The sequence below is a fragment of the Lepidochelys kempii genome, chromosome 3 (assembly GCF_965140265.1).
Source record: "Lepidochelys kempii isolate rLepKem1 chromosome 3, rLepKem1.hap2, whole genome shotgun sequence".
NCBI classification, from domain to species: domain Eukaryota; kingdom Metazoa; phylum Chordata; order Testudines; family Cheloniidae; genus Lepidochelys; species Lepidochelys kempii.
Genome location: NC_133258.1, coordinates 170,376,037 through 170,399,449, shown reverse-complemented (window position 1 = coordinate 170,399,449; position 23,413 = coordinate 170,376,037). Strand labels below are relative to the sequence as shown.

The 23,413-nt window shown below is 41.3% G+C and overlaps 1 protein-coding gene across 2 annotated transcripts in view; it reads left to right on the top strand.

Moving 5' to 3' along the window:
* KCNG3 (potassium voltage-gated channel modifier subfamily G member 3) overlaps positions 1–23,149 on the top strand; it is a 31,836-nt gene extending 8,687 nt beyond the window's left edge. For both annotated transcript variants that reach the window (XM_073339053.1, XM_073339054.1), the window contains exon 2: positions 19,149–23,149. In XM_073339053.1, the coding sequence (XP_073195154.1) occupies positions 19,149–19,794 (646 nt within the window). In that variant the 3' untranslated portion in view covers positions 19,795–23,149. The remainder of the gene's footprint in view (positions 1–19,148) is intronic.
* The last annotated feature ends 264 nt before the right edge of the window (positions 23,150–23,413 follow it).

Below are 23,413 nucleotides of genomic sequence, written 5' to 3'. Positions count from 1 at the left end.
GTGGTCAGAAGACAACTGCAGAGCGAGTGCACTCTGTACTTTCTTTAGGCACAATAACAGAACCCCTGGGAGCTCCAGAAGCATTTTGGGTTAGTACCTTGTTACCTTGTTACTACCCCTAATGTGGGGCTGTGATCATGTATGACATAGTCTAGCCTGTTCAGATATACTATCACTGACAGAATGCAGAACTGAAAGATGTTGACAGGAAAGTTTTGAGAACACAGTAAGTCGAGAATTCCCAACCACTTCACAGATTCAGGCCCTGATTCTGCAATATTTGCTATTTTATACTTGACATTTTTCTAGTTTAATGCTGCTTTTATGTGGAAATAAGATTTTAGGAACAATTTAGGCACAAATGGATGTTGACGGACTTTAATCACATATTGTCTTGTCGTGTTTTCTTCATGTGTCCTGTTGACTGTGTATGTTTTATTCAGAAGTTTAATAGATGATAAAGCCACTCCAGTTAATTCTTTTTTTGAGATTACAGCTAATTTCTTGGAGAATATTCTAACGAAAAGACAATTATCAGTTTAAAAAAAAAGAAGAATTCACAACTGAAGGATGCTTTGTGACAATTCAGAATATGATTACTTTGAGTACATCACGCTAGTCTTGTTAGTGACTTTAAAAAAGGCATTTCCAAAGCAGTCTAAACCAGTCTATATGTAAAATAGGTTATTCTGCTAGGTAATTATAATTCAGAACAGAAAATTAAACAAAGTGATTGGTTTAGAAAAAGAGCTACAGAGGACTGATTTTCATTTCACAAAGAACCACATTAAAAATAATGCTGAGGGTCTTATTTGAAAACTGATAAATACCTAGAGATTTAGCGTTTTTGATGAGAACTAAATTTTCATTGTGTTTAGGCACAAGCAGGGGTCATTGACACAATAGAAGATTTTACATACCATCTGTGCTAGAATAGCTAACCACTGAATAAAAATGAGAGTTCAGCATTTTCTCTGAATTTCTCAGATTTTGTGAAATTTTGAGGGAGCATTATTTTATGTTTGTTTTAAAAATATTTTCTCAATTTTTAATGGTCGGTTGTTTTAAAACTGAAATGAGGAAGGGGAAAAACCTGCTAAAAATCTTGATTGGAAACATACAGAGTAGATGCTGGTTTGCCTAATGATATCAACATAAAGTCTGTGTTGTAAATATGTATTTAAACTTTTTAAACTTACATATGATTTAAACAATGGACTATAATATATAGTCTGTCAGGTGAACATAGAGTGAGACAGTTTTAAAATGTATATGCTTTATTCATCCTCTTCCACCCTGTCTCCTCCTCTATTAAAAAGAAGCAGGGTGTTTGGCATAAGGAAATATCCAGAGTATTTTAAGAAAAGTGAATACAGAATATGCTGTGTCCTCATTCTTCCAGGTGTATGCATCTTAGTTGGTTTTAATTTCATATTATATGTCAAAGATAATTAGGCCATATTAAGGGCTAGTTGCTAAATCTCAGTTTTCTTAACTGATGCTATTTATTAATGAGCATACAAGTAACAAACAATGAATCATTTAAGGCAAAGTTACTCAATCTGAGGCTGCAGAGCTAATATGTAGCCCTGCTGAGTCCTCATATAGGCCGTAGGTCTGATCATCACGTTCTTCTTACTCTGCCTGGCCTCAGGAGCACCAACTACCTGTCCCCAGTGACACATGTGGGATAGGATGGGACTGGATGGAACAAGGCTACTGGAATTATTCTATGAAGGGGAGGAGAGAATGGTCATAGAGAAGAACCATATCCTTCCTATCAATAACCGGGAAATGGGGGAATGGAAGAGGGACAAAGAGAAGAATGGAGCCTTCTTCTCAATAGCTAGGAAATGTGTGGATGTATGGGGGGAGGTGGGAAGGGGCAGGTAAAATGGAATGATTGAAGCTATCCTATTGATTGGAAGGAGTGTCAAAGCTAGAACGCATGATATCCTGATTTTAGTTCACCCATGCTTGCATCAATAACATAAGATCTGATGAAACAACCAGAGCAGCACAGTATGCAGCAATTATTTTGTAGCTCTGCAGTTCAATTCTGTAATAAAGTGATTCCTGTTTTTCAAGATGGAGTACCACTGATTCCCTGTCCAGCTAAAAAGCTGTTTCTGTCGCTTGTGCTCCAAAGTGAGCACCACAAGCTTCCCGGCTTTCACAATCTTGGAGTTTCTCATTGTCTTCAGAGAAGTAGCACTCCTAGCTTCTGGATATGTACTATCTACTTCATAGGGCTGTCGATTAATTACAGTTAACTCACACAATTAACTAAAAAAATTAATCGTGATTCATCACAGTTTTAATCGCACCGTTAAACAATAGAATACCAATTGAAATTTATTCCATGTTTTTGGATGTTTTTCTACATTTTCAAATATACTGATTTCAAATACAACACAGAATACACACTATACAGTGCTCACTTTATATTATTTTTATTACAAATACTTGCACTGCAAAAATAATAAACAATAGATACTGTATTATTCAATTCACCTCATACAAGTACTGTAGCACAATCTCTTCATCGTGAAAGTGCAATTTAGAAATGTAGATTTTTTTTTGTTACATAACTACACTCAAAAACAACACAATGTCAAACTTTAGAGCCTACATGTCTGCTCAGTCCTACTTCTTGTTCAGCCAATTGCTAAGACAAACAAGTTTGTTTACATTTATGGGCGATAATGCTGCCTGCTTCTTATTTACAAAATCCCCTGAAAGTGAGAGCAGGCATTCACACGGCACTTTTGTAGCTGGCATTGTAAGATATTTACATGCCAGATATGCCAAACATTCATATGTCCCTTCATGTTTTGGTCACCATTCCAGAGGACATACTTCCATGCTGATGATGCTCATTAAAAAATGTGTTAATTAAATTTGTGACTGAACTCCTTGGGGGAGAATTGTACATCCCCTGCTCTGTTTTACCAGCATTCTGCCATATATTTCATGTTATAGCAGTCTCAGATGATGACCCAGCATGTTGTTCGTTTTAAGAACACTTTCACTACAGTTTTGACAAAATGCAAACAATATACCAATGTGAGATTTCTAAAGAGAGCTATAGCCCTCGACCCAAGGTTTAAGAATCTGAAGTGCCTTCCAGAATCTGAGAGGGATGAGGAGTGGAGCATGCTTTCAGAAGTCTTAAAAGAGAAACACTCCAATGCAGAAAGTACAGAACCCAAACCACCAAAAAAGAAAATCTGCCTTCTGCTGGTGGCATCTGACTCAGATGATGAAAATGAACATGTGTTGGTCTGCACTGTTTTGGATTGTTATTGAGCAGAACCTGTCATCAGCATAGACACATGTCCTCTGGAATGGTGATTGAAGCATGAAGAGACATACGAATCTTTAGCGCATCTGGCACATAAATATCTTGCAACACCGGCTACAACAGTGCCATGCGAATGCCTGTTCTCACTTTCAGGTGACATTGTAAACAAGAAGCGGGCAGCATTGTCTCCTGCACATTTAAACAAATGTGTTTGTCTGAGCAATTGGCTGAACAAAAAGTGGGACTGAGTGAACTTGTAGGCTCTAAAGTATGACACTGTTTTATTTTTGAATGCAGGTTTTTTTGTGCAAAATTCTACATTTGTAAGTTCAACTTTCATGATAAAGAGATTGCACTATAGTACTTGTATTAAGTGAATTAAAAATCCCATTTCTTTTATTTTTACAGTGCAAATATTTATAATAAAAATAAATATAAATATAAAGTGAGATTGTACACTTTGTATTCTGTGTTGTAATTGAAATCAATATATTTGAAAAAGTGGAAAATATCCAAAAATATTTAAATAAATGGTATTCTATTATTGTTTAACAGTGCGATTAATCGCGATTAATTTTTTTAGTCGCTTGACAGCCCTACTACTTCAGCATTTCTTGGCCAACTATAATTGACCCTATCCTAGGACTTCACCAAACAGGATCATCATGCAGGGAAAATGGGATCATATAAATGACACTGAAAGGCTCCCTGGAGCCTAAGTTGCATCCTGTAATGTCCTAAGGCAGCCATGGAGTCAACCCAACTGGCTGACACAATGGCAGTGAAGTTGAAGAATAAGAATTAAGATGCTGCCTTTAGGTAAAGTCAAAAGCCAGTCTATCTCCCTGTCATAAATATAAAGGGAAGGGTAACAGCCTTTATGTATGCAGTAACATCAATTCCCTTCTGGCCAGAGGTACAGAATCACTTACTTGTAAAGGGTTAATCAGTTCAATTAACTTAGTTGGCACCTGACCAGAAGGACCAATGGGGAAAGAAGATACTTTCCAATCTGCGGGGGGGAAGGGAGGGGGAAGGTTTTGTTTGTGATCTTTGTTTTATTCCCTCTCGGGACAAAGAGAAAGACTAAGCAGGTAACCCAGCTCCTACTGAAATGATACATCTAAAATTACAGAAACTGTAAGTAATAGCAAGAAAATGCATTAGATTATCTTTTGTTTTAGCTTGTAAATTTTCCCTATGCTAAGAGGGAGGTTTATTCATTTTTGTAACTTTGAAGTTGTGCGTAGAGGGGAATCCTCTTTGTTTTAAATCTTTTTATTACCCTGTAAAATTACCTTCCATCCTGATTTTACAGAGGTGCTTCTTTTACTTTTTTCTTTATAATAAAGTTCTTCTTTTAAGAACCTGATTGATTTTAGTATCCTAAACATAAAGGGTCTGGTCTGTACTTTTATTAAAGACAATTGGTTGGAATATTATTCTCAAGCCCCAGGAAAGTGGGTGAAGGGGCTTGGAGGAATATTTGGGGGGGGGGGGAAATAGGGCTCCAAGTGGCCCCTCCCTGAATATTTGTTTAAATCACTTGGTCGTGGCAGCAATACCATCCAAGGACAAGGAAAGGAATTTGTGCCTTGGGGAAGTTTTAACCTAAGCTGGTGGAATATAAGCTTAGGGGGTCTTCCATGCGGGTCCCCACATCTGTGCCCCAGAGTTCAGAGTGAGGAGGGAACCCTGACACTCCTCATCTAATTGTGACATACAGGGCAGTCACTCACGTCCTAGTAGTGTAATGTTTAGAGGAGCTAGGAGGTCAGTTCTGCAGGGGACATGTTCCCAATGGGTGCTGTCAGAACAAGAATGGGAAGTTATGGAAAATGGGAGGCAGAGAGTTCTTTTCCCCATTGTAGTAATGAAAGAGCCCTTGGTACATTCTGTAGGGGTGCCAATTCAGGCCAAATTTCCACAGTGTAACTGCCTGAACAGGAAAGACCTCATCCCCTTCCTCCTCGTTTTTATTCATAGACTGGAAGAGAAAGATACGTTTCCTGCTTTTTCAACTCCCAATTGATTTCCCAACTTTGAATGAATTAGTCCAAATGAAGAAAATATTCCTTCTGTGCCTGCAGACGAGACTGCTGCTGTCAATAGCTGGTTTAGCACTTCAGCAAACTCTGGTTCCAGGTGCTTAGTTAGTGACTTCCACCAGTTCAGTGGTGTGACACTTTGCATTAAGAAGTGAGCCAATCAGAGCTCAGATAGGGAGAAGCTATAAAATAGGAGTATGTGACCACCTAGGCGGGTTTAGCGGATGATCTTGATGAGATACATGATGGTGTTGTTATACCAATAAAATAAAAACCAGCAGGATCTTATTAACGGGAAAAAGGCAAAATACCATATTTATTGTGAATACAGAAAGAATCATAGTAAGCAGTTAGTTATAGCTATAACATTCCATTCAATCTCATATTTATTTACACATTCATACACACACACACACGTTCTGCAAGGTTGTTATCATAGTTACCAGCCTTAGAGTTGCTCATGCCAAGCCACTGGCCAGGTGGCCTGGACATGAGGAGGGAGCAGGGCCTTGTCAGATGCTCATCTGATGCTTCTGGAAGTTGGTTTGCAGAATCAGACCTCAAAGTTCTCGCTTTTTAGAGTCCATTTTTATAGGAGTTTCTTCCTATGCCAGTCTGTGGGAATTGTTTCATCCTGCTGTTGCTGAATCAATCAGCAGGTAGCACATTCCTGACGGCTCAGTGCTGCTAGATGTTATCTTGTTTTTTGGGGCTTTTCTTGAGGCTGTTGGGTGGATTCCAGTCTGCCCTCCAGGGGTCCTCTGGTTATTTCCACTTGATGCCTTCTTCAGCCGATGGACACTGGATTCTTAGGCTGGCACCTCCCTGATCATTCAGTTATTATCCACACCAAGCATCCATCCACATACATCCTCTATCTCTATTTTAATCACAATTGTTAATACAACAAAAGGGCGGGGAGTCTCTGTAACAACAGAAACAGCACCCAGAGTATTGCTTTGAGAATAGACTCTGTCTTAAAATGTACTAACACAATTAGCAGCTTGCAAGTTTCACACATAGAGGGAGAGAAACAGTATGTGCTGGAAATGGCCCACCTGATGATCACTTTAGATAAGCTATTACCAGCAGGACAGTGGGGTGAGAGGAGGTATTGTTTCATATTCTCTGTGTATATATAAAGTCTGCTGCAGTTTCCACGATATGCATCTGATGAAGTGAGCTGTAGCTCACGAAAGCTTATGCTCTAATAAATTGGTTAGTCTCTAAGGTGCCACAAGTACTCCTTTTCTTTTTCTCTTAATTAGTAATACCCTGGAATTTAAACTGTGGGGAATCAAACTCATTTGTGATTTTAATACAGAACTTCTTTAATATGATCTAAGTGTCTCCTGGAGGAAGAGGCTAGATCCCAAATCCTGTGATGACTGCCAGTCTCTTGCGCTCATCAGCACAGTCCCTGGGTCTCCCACACACTCAGGCCCTTAATTATTTATAAAGTTTGACCTGAAAAGTTAGATTCCTTTCCCCTGATTCTTTCTTTATATAGAAAAGCAGCCTGTAATGTAAAGGTTTTAATAGAGGCTCATGGACTCATCATATTTATTTTTTATTTGAAATTTTGAGAGATTATAGTGAGTTTAGGCCTCCCATAGTTTGCATTCAAATCAGATTTAATTTTAAATAGGTTTATTTTTAAAAAGAAAAACTTAGTATAAATTTAAATAACAAAAATCTGATTTAAATTAGAAAAAAATCCCCCTCCCCCCCTCATCGATTTTTATCCACCCTTCCCAAAAGCTACATGGGGTCCACTGAATCAATACCAACTCACAGGGAAGATTCCACCAAGATTGGAACCTAATGTTCCCTAGATGTTCCATATCCAAGTATTGACCCAGCCACATCCTGCCTAGCTTTTATACAGGAAAGAATCAACATAACATGCTCATGGCCTTAGGAGGAGCTATCAAGTGGAATTTTTTTGGATGTGCAGAAAACAAAACAAAAACCTCTTTCACTTAAATGTTGACTGCCAAGGGTCAGAGCCACAACATAAATCCTGGAAAATAAATCCTAGAAAATGGATTGGAATGGAATGAAGTCCCCTTAAATGTAGAATATTTTTGGGCACACTTAATAATGTATGTGAATTCTATATCCAAAGCTAGGAATTGTTTATTATTATTATTATTAAGATCTCAGACAGCTTACAACCTGGAAGCAAGTGCAGACTCTGTCGGAGTCTGCATTAGCATGACAGGTTTCAAAGTAGCAGCCGTGTTAGTCTGTATCCGCAAAAAGAAAAGGAGAAATTTGTTAGTCTCTAGGGTGCCACAAGTACTCATTTTCTTTTTGCATTAGGATGATTTGTATTAGTTTGCCTTTGCTATTCAAGAGAGGGAGAGAGGAAATGGTCACAGAAAATTCCAGAGACACAGTTTTTCATTTTAGTGTGGAGCATGGGAGAGATATAAAATGATATAATATTTTTGAAGGGAACTGTGTTCCTTTGCCAGCTCTCTTCTAGCAAAATAATAGATTATTTTTTCCGTGGTATTCAATCATGAGTGACAAATACTACTTTTTAAATCAGGAAAGGAAAATACATAATCTATTAACTAAGTTCAATAATGTCTTTATGGCTGCATATAATCTGTGCATTTCTGTATGTTTTGTTTTGAGAGAACACTGCGATCTGAACTGAACTGCCCGATGCTATAAACCTAGGTTTTTAAAAGTGGATATTTTGTAGATATATATAAAAGGCATCCTTATAACTTATGTTTAAGGCACTCAGTCACTATTAAATAAACACTAACATTACCAAAAGCTTCAGATCATTTAGACAACAGGTCCTTTTACTATACTGCACTATAATTCTTAAGAGAAAACATTTTGATTTATGTGGATCTACACATTAAACTTTTCTAAGATAAATTATGTCAATATATTTGTATAGGCCTTATCTGAGAGAAAAGCCCCTAACTCATAGATGCTTCATGGACCTCCCTGGCTATCTATGCAGATTAAGTGGCTGCCTCTGACTGAATGACAGGTTTCAGAGTAGCAACCGTGTTAGTCTGTATTCGCAAAAAGAAAGAAATGTAGCACCTTAGAGACTAACAAATTTATCTGAGCATAAGCTTTCGTGAGCTACAGCTCACTTCATCGGATGCATTCAGTGGAAAATACAGTGGGGAGATTTATATACATAGAGAACATGAAACAATGGGTGTTACCATACACACTGTAAGGAGAGTGATCACTTAAGGTGAGCTATTACCAGCAGGAGGGGGGTGGGGAAACCTTTTGTAGTGATAATCACAGGTGGGCCATTTCCAGCAGTTGACAAGAACGTCTGAGGAACAGTGGGGGATAGAGGGGGGGAATAAACATGGGGAAATAGTTTTACTTTGTGTAATGACCCATCCACTCCCAGTCCCAGTTAATTGTATCCAGGTGTTTGTCTCTATCTGAGGGTTTGGAGCAAATGCGGTTGTATCGTAGAGCTTGGCTGTAAACAATGGATTGTGTGGTATGGTCTGGATAAAAGCTGGAGGCATGTAGGTAGGAATAGCGGTCAGTAGGTTTCTGGTATAGGGTGGTGGTTATGTGACTATCGCTTATTAGCACAATAGTGTCCAGGAAGTGGATCTCTTTTGTGGACTGGTCCAGGCTGAGGTTGATGGTGGGAAATTGTTGAAATCATGGTGGAATTCCTCAAGGGCTTCTTTTCCATGGGTCCAGATGATGAAGATGTCATCAGTGTAGCACAAGTAAAGTAGGGGCATTAGGGGACGAGAGCTGAGGAAGCGTTGTTCTAAGTCAGCCATAAAAATGTTGGCATACTGTGGGGCCATGCGGGTACCCATAGCAGTGCCGTTGATTTGAAGGTATCCATTGTCCCCAAATGTGAAATAGTTATGGGTGAGGACAAAGTCACAAAGTTCAGCCACCAGGTTTGCCGTGACATTATCGGGGATACTGTTCCTGATGGCTTGTAGTCCATCTTTGTGTGGAATGTTGGTGTAGAGGGCTTCTACATCCATAGTGGCCAGGATGCTGTTTTCAGGAAGATCACTGATGGATTGTAGTTTCCTCAGGAAGTCAGTGGTGTCTCGAAGATAGCTGGGAGTGCTGGTAGCGTAGGGCCTGAGGAGGGAGTTGACATAGCCAGACAATCCTGAAGTCAGGGTGCCAATGCCTGAGATGATGGGGCATCCAGGATTTCCACGTTTATGGATCTTGGGTAGCAGATACAATACCCCAGGTTGGGGTTCCAGGAGTGTGTCTGTGCGGATTTGTTCTTGTGCTTTTTCAGGGAGTTTCTTGAGCATATGGTGTAGTTTCTTTTGGTAATCCTCAGTGGGATCAGAGGGTAATGGCTTGTAGCAAGTGGTGTTGGAGAGCTGCCTAGCAGCCTCTTGTTCATATTCTGACCTATTCATGACGACGACAGCACCTTCTTTGTCAGCCTTTTTGATTATGATGTCAGAGTTGTTTCTGAGGCTGTGGATGGCATTGTGTTCTGCATGGCTGAGGTTATGGGTCAAGTGATGCTGCTTTTCCACAATTTCAGCCCGTGCACGTCGGCGGAAGCACTCTATGTAGACGTCCAGTCTGTAGTTTCAACCTTCAGGAGGAGTCCACCCAGAATTCTTCTTTTTGTAATCTTGATAGGAAGGTCTCTGTGGGTTAGTATGTTGTTCAGAGGTGTGTTGGAAATATTCCTTGAGTCGGAGATGTCGAAAATAGGATTCTAGGTCACCACAGAACTGTATCATGTTCATGGGGGTGGAGGGGCAGAAGGAGAGGCCCCGAGATAGGACAGATTCTTCTGCTGGGCTAAGAGTATAGTTGGATAGATTAACAATATTGCTGGGTGGATTAAGGGAACCACTGTTGTGGCCCCTTGTGGCATGTAGTAGTTTAGATAGTTTAGTATCCTTTTTCTTTTGTACAGAAGCAAAGTGTGTGTTGTAAATGGCTTGTCTAGTTTTTGTAAAGTCCAGCCATGAGGAAGTTTGTGTGGAAGGTTGTTTTTTTATGAGAGTATCCATTTTTGAAAGCTCATTCTTAATCATTCCCTGTTTGCTGTAGAGGATGTTGATCAGGTGGTTCCGTAGTTTCTTTGAGAGTGTGTGGCACAAGCTGTCAGCATAGTCTGTGGGGGATGTAGATTGTAATGGATTTTTTACCTTCAGTCCTTTTGGTATGATGTCCATCTGTTTGCATTTGGAAAGGAAGAGGATGTCTGTATCTGTACGAGTTTTTTCATGAAGTTGATAGATTTCCACTCCATACGGCTAAATTCAGTGCCTTGCATAATGACAGGTTTCAGAATAGCAGCCGTGTTAGTCTGTATTCGCAAAAAGAAAAGGAGTACTTGTAGCACCTTAGAGACTAACAAATGTATTTGAGCATGAGCTTTCGTGAGCTACAGCTCACTTCATCGGATGCATTCAGTGGAAAATACAGTGGGGAGATTTACATACATAGAGAACATGAAACAGTGGGTGTTACCATACACACTGTAACAAGAGAGTGATCACTTAAGGTGAGCTATTACCAGCAGGAGAGTGGGGGTGGGGGAAGTGGGGAACCTTTTGTTGTGATAATCAAGGTGGGCCATTTCCAGCAGTTGACAAGAACGTCTGAGGAACAGTGGGGGGTGGAGGGGATCCTTGCAACAAAGCCCATTGCCAACTGTGTCCACATATCTATTCAGGGGACAGCATCATAGGGCCTAATCACATCAGCCACACTATCAGAGGCTCATTCACCTGCTCATCTACCAATGTGATATATGCCATCATGTGCCAGCAATGCCCCTCTGCCATGTACATTGGTCAAACTGGACAGTCTCTACGTAAAAGAATAAATGGACACAAATCAGACGTCAAGAATTATAACATTCAAAAACCAGTTGGAGAACACTTCAATCTCTCTGGTCACTCGATTACAAACCTAAAAGTTGCAATTCTTCAACAAAAAAACTTCAAAAACAGACTCCAAGGAGAGACTGCTGAATTGGAATTAATTTGCAAACTGGATACAATTAACTGGGACTGGGAGTGGATGGCTCATTACACATAGTAAAACTATTTCCCCATGTTTATTCCCCCCTCCACCCCACACTGTTCCTCAGACATTCTTGTCAACTGCTGGAAATGGTCCACCTTGATTATCACTACACAAGGTCATCCCCCCCACCCCCCTTCTCCTGCTGGTAATAGCTCACCTTAAGTGATCACTCTCCTTACAGTGTGCATGGTAACACCCATTGTTTCATGTTCTCTATGTATAAATCTCCCCACTGTATTTTCCACTGAATGCATTGGATGAAGTGAGCTGTAGTTCATGAAAGCTTATGCTCAAATAAATTTGTTAGTCTATAAGGTGCCACAAGTCCTCCTTTTCTGACTGAATGGGTACTTATCTTTTTTTAATGGTAGCATTTAGTTTATAAGGCAGAAATTATTCCCTTGCTATTGCCTGACCATTACTACCCCCTCCATTTTTGTGGCTGGGGTGTCTCTCTTTTGTTGGGAAGAAGGACCTGCATTGAAAGCCAATCCACGGTGGCTAATGGAACCAATGAGTTTCAGAGGGCTCTGAAGAATATTATCTTTCTAACAGACCACTATCTTAGGCTTTGTCTACACTACACAGCTTTTAGCGACATGGCTGTGTGGCCACAGTCGTGCCGCTAAAAGTCGTGCAATGTAGCCGCTGTTTGTCGACTCTCCTGCCATCAAAAAACTTCCACCCCCATCCTTATGGGTGCTCCACTTTAGGTGTCTGTGTGCCCCTGCACCTCTAATCAGAGATTTTTGGTAGCAGCGTCCGGCTGAGCCCACGCATGTGCTCTCCCTTCCTCGTGGTCTGCCTGGAGGCTATTTAGCACTGCACAGGCAAACTCCTGTCACTTCCTTCTCTACTGCCTTTGGCCTCTGACAGAACAAGCAGTTGTCCCTTCCTTATGTGTCATTAACATAAGTAGTGTTTGGTTTTGTTACCTTTGTTCTCCCTAAAAGTACTCAAGTTAGTGTTTTATTTTATTTTATTTCTTTGGTTTGAAAAGAAAAGAGAAAAAGGAAAAGAACTTCACTTTCCTTCCCTGTCTGGGGGCATTCCCCCCCTTCCCCAGGCATCTAGAAGACTCATAATTATTTTGCTTTTCAGTTGTTTAAAAAAAAAAAAAAAGTAAAGGCAATGTTCTTCTGCATATTCCTCCCTGCTAGAGGATGACAACCCCCTGTCCAGGGGCTTGCCTGGCTTTCTCTGCTCCAAGCGGTGCCTCTCCTGCCAGGAGTCAGTTCCTGTAATGGCCACTCACTGTGCCTGGGAGACTCTCACAGAAGTGCTTTACCTCCACACCTAAAACTGCAGCCTCACAGGAGCTGGGAACTGAAGTAAAAATTCCTCCCTACAGAGAAAACACTTTAGTCTGCAGGGGACTCCAGTGGGTGTTGACCCTGGATCATCCCTGGAGCCTTCACTTCAAAAGGGGTCAAGTGGTGAAGAGGAGAAGAGAGAGAGAGAAAGAGAAAGAAGAAGCCACCAGCAGACGCCCCCTGGAAAGGCTCCTCCGAGCAACTGGCCAGCCAGAGGGGTGTTCCCCAGTGTGGCCATCTCGGCACCGATCCCCGAGTAGCTGGCCAGTGGGACTCCCCAGAGCAGCCACCTCGGTAGGACAATACCAGCAGAGGAACCTCCTGCTGTTAGCTCAGCTGCTGCTCTGGTTGGGCACAGAAGCTCTGGAAGCTGAAACCTGAGAAGGGGCTTCCTGCTGTGAGCTCTGCCCTGCTCTGGGCTCTGCTCTCCCCACGGACAAGGGGCTTCTGTAAGCTCCGTGCTGCTTTGAGCTCTACTCTGGGCAACTACTGCACCGAGAGGGGACAGTTACCATACCATCTCAAAAAGAGCGACACAGAGAAGCCCTGCTGTCAGCTCTGCTTCCTCACTGAGACACCAGAGGCTTCCACCCTCATGCTCTGAGGCAATGGTACCATCCCCTAAGGGGAGGGTACAGTTACGGTACCATCTCTAAAAGGGCGGCATAGAGAAACGCTTTGGTACCAGATGCAACAAAACTCCCATCTAGGAAGTGTTCTGCACATTCCCAACCATTGATACCGACTACAGACAGTCCTCTGGGGTTCCGGCTGAGCCCATGGTAACACAGGTGCTCTGATACTCTGGAGACCTGTGGCCTCAGTACCCAGGGAGAGACAATTACCACACCGTCTCTAAAAAAGTGGCACCAACAAACTTTTTGTACTGGGCAAAACTCTCATTTAGGGAGTGCTCTGCCCAACTATCGGTACTGACAATGTACCACATTCCTTCCTCTGTGATACCAAATGAACCCATGGTCCTGCATGAGCTCTAATACCCTGGAGACCCGATGATTGGGGAAGGACCACAATCCCCATTACTTGGTACCAGGACCCCGGTATCGAGCACATCCCAGCACCCAGAATCGCTCTTAGCACTGGACTGTATACTGCCAATACTCCAGACAGCGGCACACTTACTCACTGACGAATCTGACACTGTCCAGGAGGAGATCATTCCCTGGCCCCTCAAGGTGGCCCACCACCACACTACAAGGGTCATCCCCAATTCCATCATGCCAACCACCCTGCCTCTCCCTCCCAAGGCCATATTGTAACTCTTCGGGTATATACACACACATGGCGCAACCATCTCAGGGAGAGTCCACCAGATGGTTTGCTACAACCTGGCACCTGAGCAAGGGCAGGATAAAGCTTTTTCAGAACAGGAAAGAAGGGGGAAAGGAAAAAAAAACCCTGAAGAGGAAGCTACCTCTTCAGCACACTTCTCCTCATCTCTCCCAGATGAGAGTGTGCTGCCCACCTCTCATCACTAGGTGAAGATTTAAGAACTTTCTTGATCTTACCAAGAGGGTAGCATACGAGCTGAAGATTCCCTTACAGGAGGTGGCAGATACACATCACAAGTTGGTGGAAATTCTGCACACTACCTTCTCATCTAGAACTGTCCTCCCAATTAATGAGCTGATTCTAGATCCTACCAAAATCATCTGGCAGAGCCAGCCTCCATCGCACTAACCAGCAACAGAGTGTAAACAAAAACAACCATACATCTCTACCCAAAGAGGCAGACTTTGTTTTCAACGTCCGCAACCCAACTCCATGATAGTGGATGTGGTTAATTCATGAAGCAAGCAACATAATGCCAAGTCAACTCCATATGATCAGGCTTCGCAAGATGGCGTATTCATCGACAACATTATTGTTTAGAGTCATAAATTACCAAAAACTGTCATGGCCAAAACAATTTTGTTAATCTTGGGAAACCCAGGATGTTTCTGAAACATTACTGGAAACACAAAAAGAACAGATTCAGACCATTCTTAGAGAAGGTCAGTTAATAGCCAGACTGGTCCTGGAGACACCACTGGATGTAGCTGTTACAGCTGCCCGCCCAGTCTCCATGACAGTGGTACTGAGGTGGGTTGTGGGGTTTGTTTTTTTTTGTTCGCTACACCTCTCTAGATTGCCCAAAGAGCTACAGATTTCCAATCTGAAGGGCCAAACTCTTTGCGGAGAAGACAGATTTTCTCACCACATCCTGAAGGAGTCTCGGACCACACTACACTCCTTAGGAATCTACACTGTGGAACAGAAGAGAAGATATACGTTTCAACCACACCATATTTCACAATCTTCTCAATACTCACCATCTCTGTGCTGTTATGAGCCACAGTGTAAGAGGTCCAGGGCTCAAAAGTGAGAACAGTCTGCACCCCAGTCCATGACCTCTCAAACTGCCTCTTATAAGCACTTTGATGAGCGGGTGGGGGCCTGAACAATGATACCTTACAGCATCATCTGCCATCTATACACCTGTCACGCCACTCAGAAGTCACCTTACCTTACTTCACAGCAGTTAGGACCAGCTCTAGAGCAAAGAGATAGATTTCTAGCCCTGAACCTACAGGGTGCCTACTGCCATATCTCAATACAACCATCATACAGGAGATTTCCTACTGCTTACCTTTGGGGCAGGATCATTATAGGTACAGACTGCTCCACACAGGGTAGTCTCCAAGGTTCACTTCATTGTAGTGGCATACTAACCCCAATACGGTGACTGGACTTTATCAGCACCAACCTGATGCAGTACAAGCGAGAGCGCTCCTCTCACTACCCACATCCACCACCCTGGGACACGTCTCCCTAATATGCTGGGGAGCTCACCTACACAGCAACACACAAAGGTTATGATGGACTTAATGTGACCTGTATGTTTTGTATAAACTGCCAAGGAGCTGCCAGATCTCCCTCCCTCTGCAAGACAGCATTCAAACTTTGGAACTGATGCACCCATCACAATGTGCTCATCTCAGCTGTCTGTCTACAAGGGATACAGAATGGGATAACCAACAGTCTCAGGTGGAATTTTCTCACAACAACGAGTGTATACGGAATTCAGAGGTGCTTCAATATATAGCCACCCTTTGGGGAAACATTCACTGGCGGTTGCCCTTATCTTCCCAGCAGACAGGGCCCACTGTTATGTCTTTTCCCAGTTTCCTACCCTATCCAAGATTCTGTTGAAAATTCAACAAAACAAAGCAAGAGTTATTATGATTGCCCCTCTTGACTATGACAAGTCTGGCTCCCTTACCTAACGCAGATGGCAATATGCCCTCCTGTTCCTCTGACGTCAGCCCATTCCTCACCCACTCTCTCAAAACAATTGACTGACCCTTCACCCCGACCCATGGGTCCTCCGCCTCCAGGCTTGGATCTTTCTTTGTTCCAAGGCTTAGAAGCAGAATGCTCTGACAAGCTGAAACACATGTTGCAACACAACCACAAGTTGACCACTCCACATACCTATCTACAAAATGGAAACCACTCCAAGTTTGTACCATTCCAAACAGACAGACCCAACCTCATCTTTCCTCCCTCTAATTTTGCACTACATTTTAAACTCTCACTCAGCTCCCTTAAGGTACATCTCATGGCAAAAATGGCTTCCCACTTGGAGTTTGCTCAACCACTAATGCGTAGACTCTTTAAGGGCATTGGGACTCTCTTCTCCCATGTGACACCACCCGCTCCAGCCTGGGACTTTAATCTAGTTCTCAGGGCTTGGACTAGACCTCCCTCCGAGTCCAGGGCAACTTGTTCTCTCTTACACCTGTCCATGACGACAGCATTTCTAATTGCCATCACCTCAGCTAGGCACGTAGGAGAAATAGCGGCCCTGATGGCACACCCATCATTCACAGCCTTTGTCTTAAAAATAATAATAATTAATAACAACAACTCTAAGGCCATATCCCAAGTTTCTCCCTACTTCTTCTGCACTTTCCATATGAATCAACAGATCCATCTCCCTGTTTATTCCCAAAACCACATTGTGACAACTGGGAGACAACTGTGCATATGCTAGATATTAGAAGGACATTAGCATTCTACTTGGACAGGACTAAGGACTTCAGGAAAACCCCTAAACTCTTCCTTTCATCCACAGAAAGATCCAGAAGCTCTGTGATATCTCCTCAAAGACTATCCAAATAGGTCTCTAGTTGCATTAATCACTTAGCAAGGGCACAACTTGCTTCCGTCCATACGCACTCCATGAGATCAGTTCCTACCTCAGTCACATTCCATAGGGATACCCCTATCTCCCCAATCCATAGAGCAAACTTTCGCAGAACATTTCGCAGAACATTATGCAATCACTGAAGATTTGGCCGCTGACACATCTTCGACTCCACAGTACTCGCTGTAGTAAAAGACTCCGCTCTGAAGTCCCAGCCTCCAGTGGTGGGTACTGCTCCAGAGTCACCTAAAGTGGTGCATCCATAGGGACACTACTCAAAGAAAAAGAGGAAGTTACTCACCTTGTGCAGTAACGATGGTTCTTCGAGATGTGTGTCCCTATGGGTTCTCCACAGCACGCCCTCCTCTCCTCTACTTCGAAGTTCTCTGTTGGGCTTTGTGGTAGAGAAGGAAGTAAGGCTGGTTCGCCCGTGCAGTGCTAAATAGCCTTGAGACAGACCACGAGGGAGGGAGAGCACATGCGCGGGCTCAGCGGGACACTGCTACCAAAAATCTCTGATTAGAGGTGCAGGGGCACACAGACACCTAAAGTGGAGCACCCATAGGGACACACATCTTGAAGAACCATCGTTACTGCACAAAGTGAGTAACTTCCTCTTCACACTGTCACTTGTTGCAGCAAAACTTTTGTCTTTTGGAGGATGAGGGGGGCGGTTTAACACCTCTGAAAGACAAAAGTTTTGTTGTTCAGTTGCCAGTGTAGATATAACCCACGTGGTTAAGAGAAATATCAGCATGTGGGCTAGATTCCACGCTATGCCTCTCAACAGAACTGGTTCTCTAGCAAAACAGGCAGAATCTTCTCTGGTTGCATTTCAGCCTATAATGCAATGCTTGCTAGGGCTCTGAAATTATTTGGGCACATACAGACTGTTATCTTTGAGTTACAGTTTGTCCTTCCTGGCTGGTTAAAGCCAATGCAGAGGTGTTGGCACCATTGTTGGGGCTGATTTTTAGTGCCTCCATGCGGCGCTATCTTTTCTTAAAGGAATAGTGGATTCTTGCTTAAGAAGCCATCACTTGGCATGGACACTCTCTCCAAATATTGCTCCATTATAGATCTCCAGTGGTGGTGAAACAACTCCAGTAAATCTAGAGTTTTCAAGTCTTTTTGACTCCCATCAGTTGGGTTTTAGACCTCTTATGGTACTGAGTTTTGAGTTTCTGAAGGTCATAGATGAAAGTGCTTGTGAGATAGGGAAAGCAAGGAGAGAAAATAGCAGATATTATATTAGCCCTCTTAATTAACAAGATATGCTCATGATTAATTTAATAAGAGGGCATGTTTCCACCTGCAGGATATCATACTGGATCCCCAGGAGCTACTGGATACCTAGAAACAGCAGTTGCTATTTGTGCCTTCTGCTGGCCCCAATTCAGTAAAGCATTTAAGCATGTTCTTAAGTCTCGCTGACTTCATTGGGACTTAAACATATGCTTAAAGTTAAGCCCATGTGTAAGCACCCTTCCTGGACAGGGATACTTTCCTGCATCCGGGCCTGTTTGTACTTGATAAGAAGGTTGTGCCCTCACCATTGACTTGGTTACGGTGAAATTAGGTTATTGCAATGCCCTGTACATTTTTAAACCCTTTAGAAATTTCAGCTAGTGCAGAATGCAGTGATTCCGCTTGTAAAAAGGAGGTTGAGAGCAAACTTACATGAGCTATTTTCCCTAAAAGTAGATCAGTGCTCACTGTGGGGTTTAATTTTTGTGGCCCAGGTCAGCAGACATGTCTTTTTCCTTAATAGGTTGTTCTGCTAATGAGCTGCCACTCCATAGGTTTTGGTAGCTACGATAGCTTGCGAAGTATGGAGATCTTACGCTGCATAGGGACCTAGAGTTTTAGATTTAGATATGAATAGCTGTCTACATTATTTTAAGACATTATCCTGTAGTGTTCCTGACTTTGCAGAAGTATCCTCACATATTGGTAATGTTAACAATTTGTAATTCTAACAAAGTGTTTACTAAATGAATTGCAGATATAATCAAATCCTTATGAGTAATCAGTTCTGAGTTGTACTCACTGTAGTATGGTATTATATTTACACAAAAAAGCTCAGAATAAGATAGTGTGGCTCACCATTCAGCACACCCTCCACTAAGGCTCTGAATTAATATCAGTTTAGTAATGTCCACAACCAAACCTTAATTAAAATGCTCATATAGAATTAAAATGCTCCACTTTGTTTCTTTTGACAGGATCATTGAAGCTATCTGCATAGGCTGGTTCACTGCAGAGTGCATTGTGAGGTTCATCATCTCCAAAAACAAGTGTGAGTTTGTGAAGAGACCCCTGAACATCATTGATTTGCTGGCAATCACTCCTTACTACATCTCTGTGCTAATGACAGTTTTCACGGGGGAAAATTCTCAACTCCAAAGGGCTGGAGTCACTCTGAGGGTTCTTAGGATGATGAGGATTTTTTGGGTGATTAAACTTGCCCGTCACTTCATTGGTCTTCAGACACTTGGTCTGACTCTAAAGCGTTGTTACAGAGAGATGGTGATGCTTCTTGTCTTTATTTGTGTTGCTATGGCAATTTTTAGTGCACTTTCACAACTCCTTGAAAATGGGCTGGACTTGGGAACAAAGAATAAGGATTTTTCCAGCATCCCCGCTGCCTGTTGGTGGGTAATAATCTCGATGACCACAGTTGGTTATGGTGACATGTGCCCCATCACTGTACCTGGAAGGATTCTTGGTGGAATTTGTGTAGTTAGTGGGATTGTTTTATTAGCATTGCCTATTACTTTCATCTATCATAGCTTTGTGCAATGTTATCATGAGGTCAAGTTCCGATCTGCTAGATACAGCCGAAGCCTCTCTGCTGAATTCTTAAATTAATGAGTGTGCCTGCTTTTTGTAATAGTACTTGCTAACCTTTGGTGGAAGAGGTGATGGATGCGCACCCATCTTGCCAGATGATCCAAGGAACAGCATTGTCATCAGCCTTGAAGGATGTCAGTCACCATTCTCATCTGAAGGATGACTACCTGCTTTGGGCCCCATGGTAGGGAGCGTGGGTGGGGATGTTGAGATCTGAGAGGAAGAAAATGGTAGCTTCTTGAACAACAACGGGACTGGAAAGTTCAAGACCTCATGGGGGCTGGACTTCTCTCTGCCTATCCAGACAACTACACACACAAATCATGGGCTTGGTCCCAAGAGAGATGAAGACCTGCAATTCAGTGGGAGTTGCAGATACTCACCCCTCCTCATACTGATATTCCATAGCCTTCCAAGGAAAATATAACAGATGTCATTCAAATATTTTAAAATCTAAAAGGTCCCTTGGAGGAGTAGAGACCTTGTTGACATGAAGCCCGCTCCAGAAGAGTTGAGGACATGGGAGCAGAATTGCTGCTACTCTTAATTCCTCCAAGTCATGTAGCAGATGGAATAATCTGATCCTACGACTGAAGGAAGAGAGGAAAAAAAATATAAATACACAAGGCAGAGGGAGTCTCAAAGCCCAATTCTGATCTCAGTTAAAGCCACAGTGACAGTGAGGTCAATGGGTTTTTTTCCAGATTTTTATTGGAGTAACAGAGAGGAATGTATGTCCCTCTCTATGTTGTGGCATATGCTTAACCACAACTGCCATTTCTCTGGGAGTAAGATCTACAGTAGCAACTAATGTCATACTTTATAAAGATCAGAGTAAAATTCAGTAGTTGATAATACAATCAATATATCAACTGCTAGCTCAATGGGATGCAGATATCCAAATTTGACTTATGCACTCAGCTAAACTCCATCAACATGAAGACATTTACCAATAAGCCTTGATTCCCCCCCACCCCATTTTATTAACCATAATCACCTCATAGTGAAATAGTATTCCAAGAAACATGATGAATCTGTCACTTGAGAGGTTCAAAAACTTTCTAGACAAAGCACTAGAAAACAGGAGAACAATCCTGCAGTGTCAGGGCTGGGACAGATGTCCAGGTGGGTCTTTTTCCATCTCCAAATTCTATGGTGATTCTTATTGAAGGATTTATTATGAATTGATATAGGTTAATTTAAATTTTAACAACTGTAAAACAGCCCAGGTGATACTGAAAAGTAGCATTTGGATGGAACCTGTGCTTGGCACAAAGTAATATATTCTCCCCTGTAAATATGGAATTAAGATGAATGAAGTTAGGTTCTCATGTTTCATACACTACATTTCTTGTGTAGTACTGCTCAGTAGCACTATTAAATATGACTTTGAAAAGCTGCCATGTAGAACTGTGCTGTTAAACATTCAAACAAATGTAGGCACAACTAACCCAGTACTATTTACCACCCACCATTAACAGGAAACATTTTTATTAACCATAATCACCAGTCTATTTGAATTTGGTGTGCTTGCCTGAAAGTCATTGTAAAATGTTTACTGTGTTTGAATTGTAGAAGCACCTTTGGATGTTTTGTGTACATCTGTCAGCTTTAGAAATAGAGAGACCGGCACCTCTCAGCAACAGAAGTCTTTGGTACTGATCACTCAAACTAAAAATATTAGGTGGGATATATAGCTAGTACTTGAAGGCCATACGTTAAAAAAGAAATATGCTGCCATTTTTCCTGCTCAAGACCTGAAAAGTTATGGATCATGTTAAGTGGCATGCTGTTGTTTTTAGGGGAAAGGGATATCTACTGATAAAGCCAGTCAAGGAGGGAAAGGAAATTGTTTCACTACCAGAAGTTGTAAAGTAACCTGAAAGAAAAGTTGCTTGATTGCAATAGCCATGAGTTTGTATTTCCCAAAACTAGTTTCCTTTTCCTTTTTTCTGCTATAGTTTCTTGAGGATATATTATTGTGTAGTGCCATATCTATACCTTTGAAATCTGTGTATCTTGCAGAGAGGTGAATATTCCTTGGGAACAGGGGGGGAAATGGCTTTTAGGGAGAGATTCTCAGCTGGTTTAAGCTGGCCAGCTTCCATTAACTTCAGAGGATCTATACCAGTTGACACCAGCTGAGATTCTGGGACTTAGCATATATAATAGAGCTGATTAGAGAAAAAAATTCCCCACAAAAATGAAAGTTAGTTTCTGGTAAAAGAAACTGAAATTTGACTTTTATTTTCCAGCCACTGAAGACTGAAACATTTCAGCCAAAATTAGTTTATGTTTTGATAAAAACTTAACAATTTGGGGTGCGGGGGAGGAATTCTCTACAAAAAAAAGTGGCTTTGACAAAATAAAAATTTTCCATCCCTGTAATTCTGAATTTCTATTATTTTCTTCATCTACTAGTGTTGATAAAGCTAGCTCTACTCATTTAGAAACTCTAGGGTGAAATTGGTTTCCATGTAACTTTTTCAAGTCTACTGTGCCTTTCATAGATTATATTTAAACAGATTAATGCCCTTTATTTGGGATGCAAAATAAGATATCCAATTTGAGCAAAGTGGGTATATCTCAGTTTTAAAAATATACAAATATGAAATATACTTAAAGTAGTAGTACTAAATTCCAGAAAAAAATTAACTTGTATTTTTATCACTACAGTATACATAAGGTTAGTTTTTTAGCTTCATGTGCAAAAAAAGCAAAGTCAGGTATAAATTAATGCACACAATGACTTTCAAGTATCGATTTGTATTGTACAGGCAATTGAATACTAGACATTCCAAAGACAAACTAGTGTCTAGAATATGTCTGACATAAGAGTACAGAAAATGTGCTATTTTATAAAGGGTTTCCAAATGTAGATTCTTATAGAATACGAAGAATATAATCACCTACTTAATATACTTATGTAAAGGAATGTATGTTTATGAAAAATGGAGATCTTAAATACAAACATTTACATTGTTGTAGATCAATTTTTTTTATTGCAGAATGTGAACAAAAATGCCTCATGTATTTTAAATTTGCATTACAGTAGAATAATTTTTAATAGCTAAGTGGATATAAAGTAAGAATCTAGTCCATAAAAAACTTGCCCTAAATATAAGCTAGCTGTGGAGAGATATTTGCTCTTTTCTTTATTTTAGCGTAGCATGGTTATTAATGTATTGACAAGAGGTTTCCTTTACTCTTTTTAGAAACCAATTTGAAGTAGCCTTATATCAGAGGTAGCCTTAAAACAGAGAGCCTTATAGTGAAGGGATAGGATATTCTTATTTATAGTGATGCTTATTGTCTTATTTTCTGTAGATTGATTTTCCTAGTGAAACTTTCTATAAATAAATATTGAATTATACATGTGTATAAAGATAAGCATTTCTTTAAACTGGTTAAGTTACTTCATTAAAATGCAGCTGAGCTTTCTTTTCAGTTACATACAAACATTTTGGCATAGTGTTCTCTCCACCTAATACAGCACTTCAAAAACTAAGAGAGGATAGTTGGCTAATTCTCAGCTACTCCCCCCATTTTCACACCAGAATAAAATTGTGATCCTATATATAAGGTGTACAGTAAAATCTCTAGGGATACGTTCTCAAAGAGTGTAAGACACAAACTC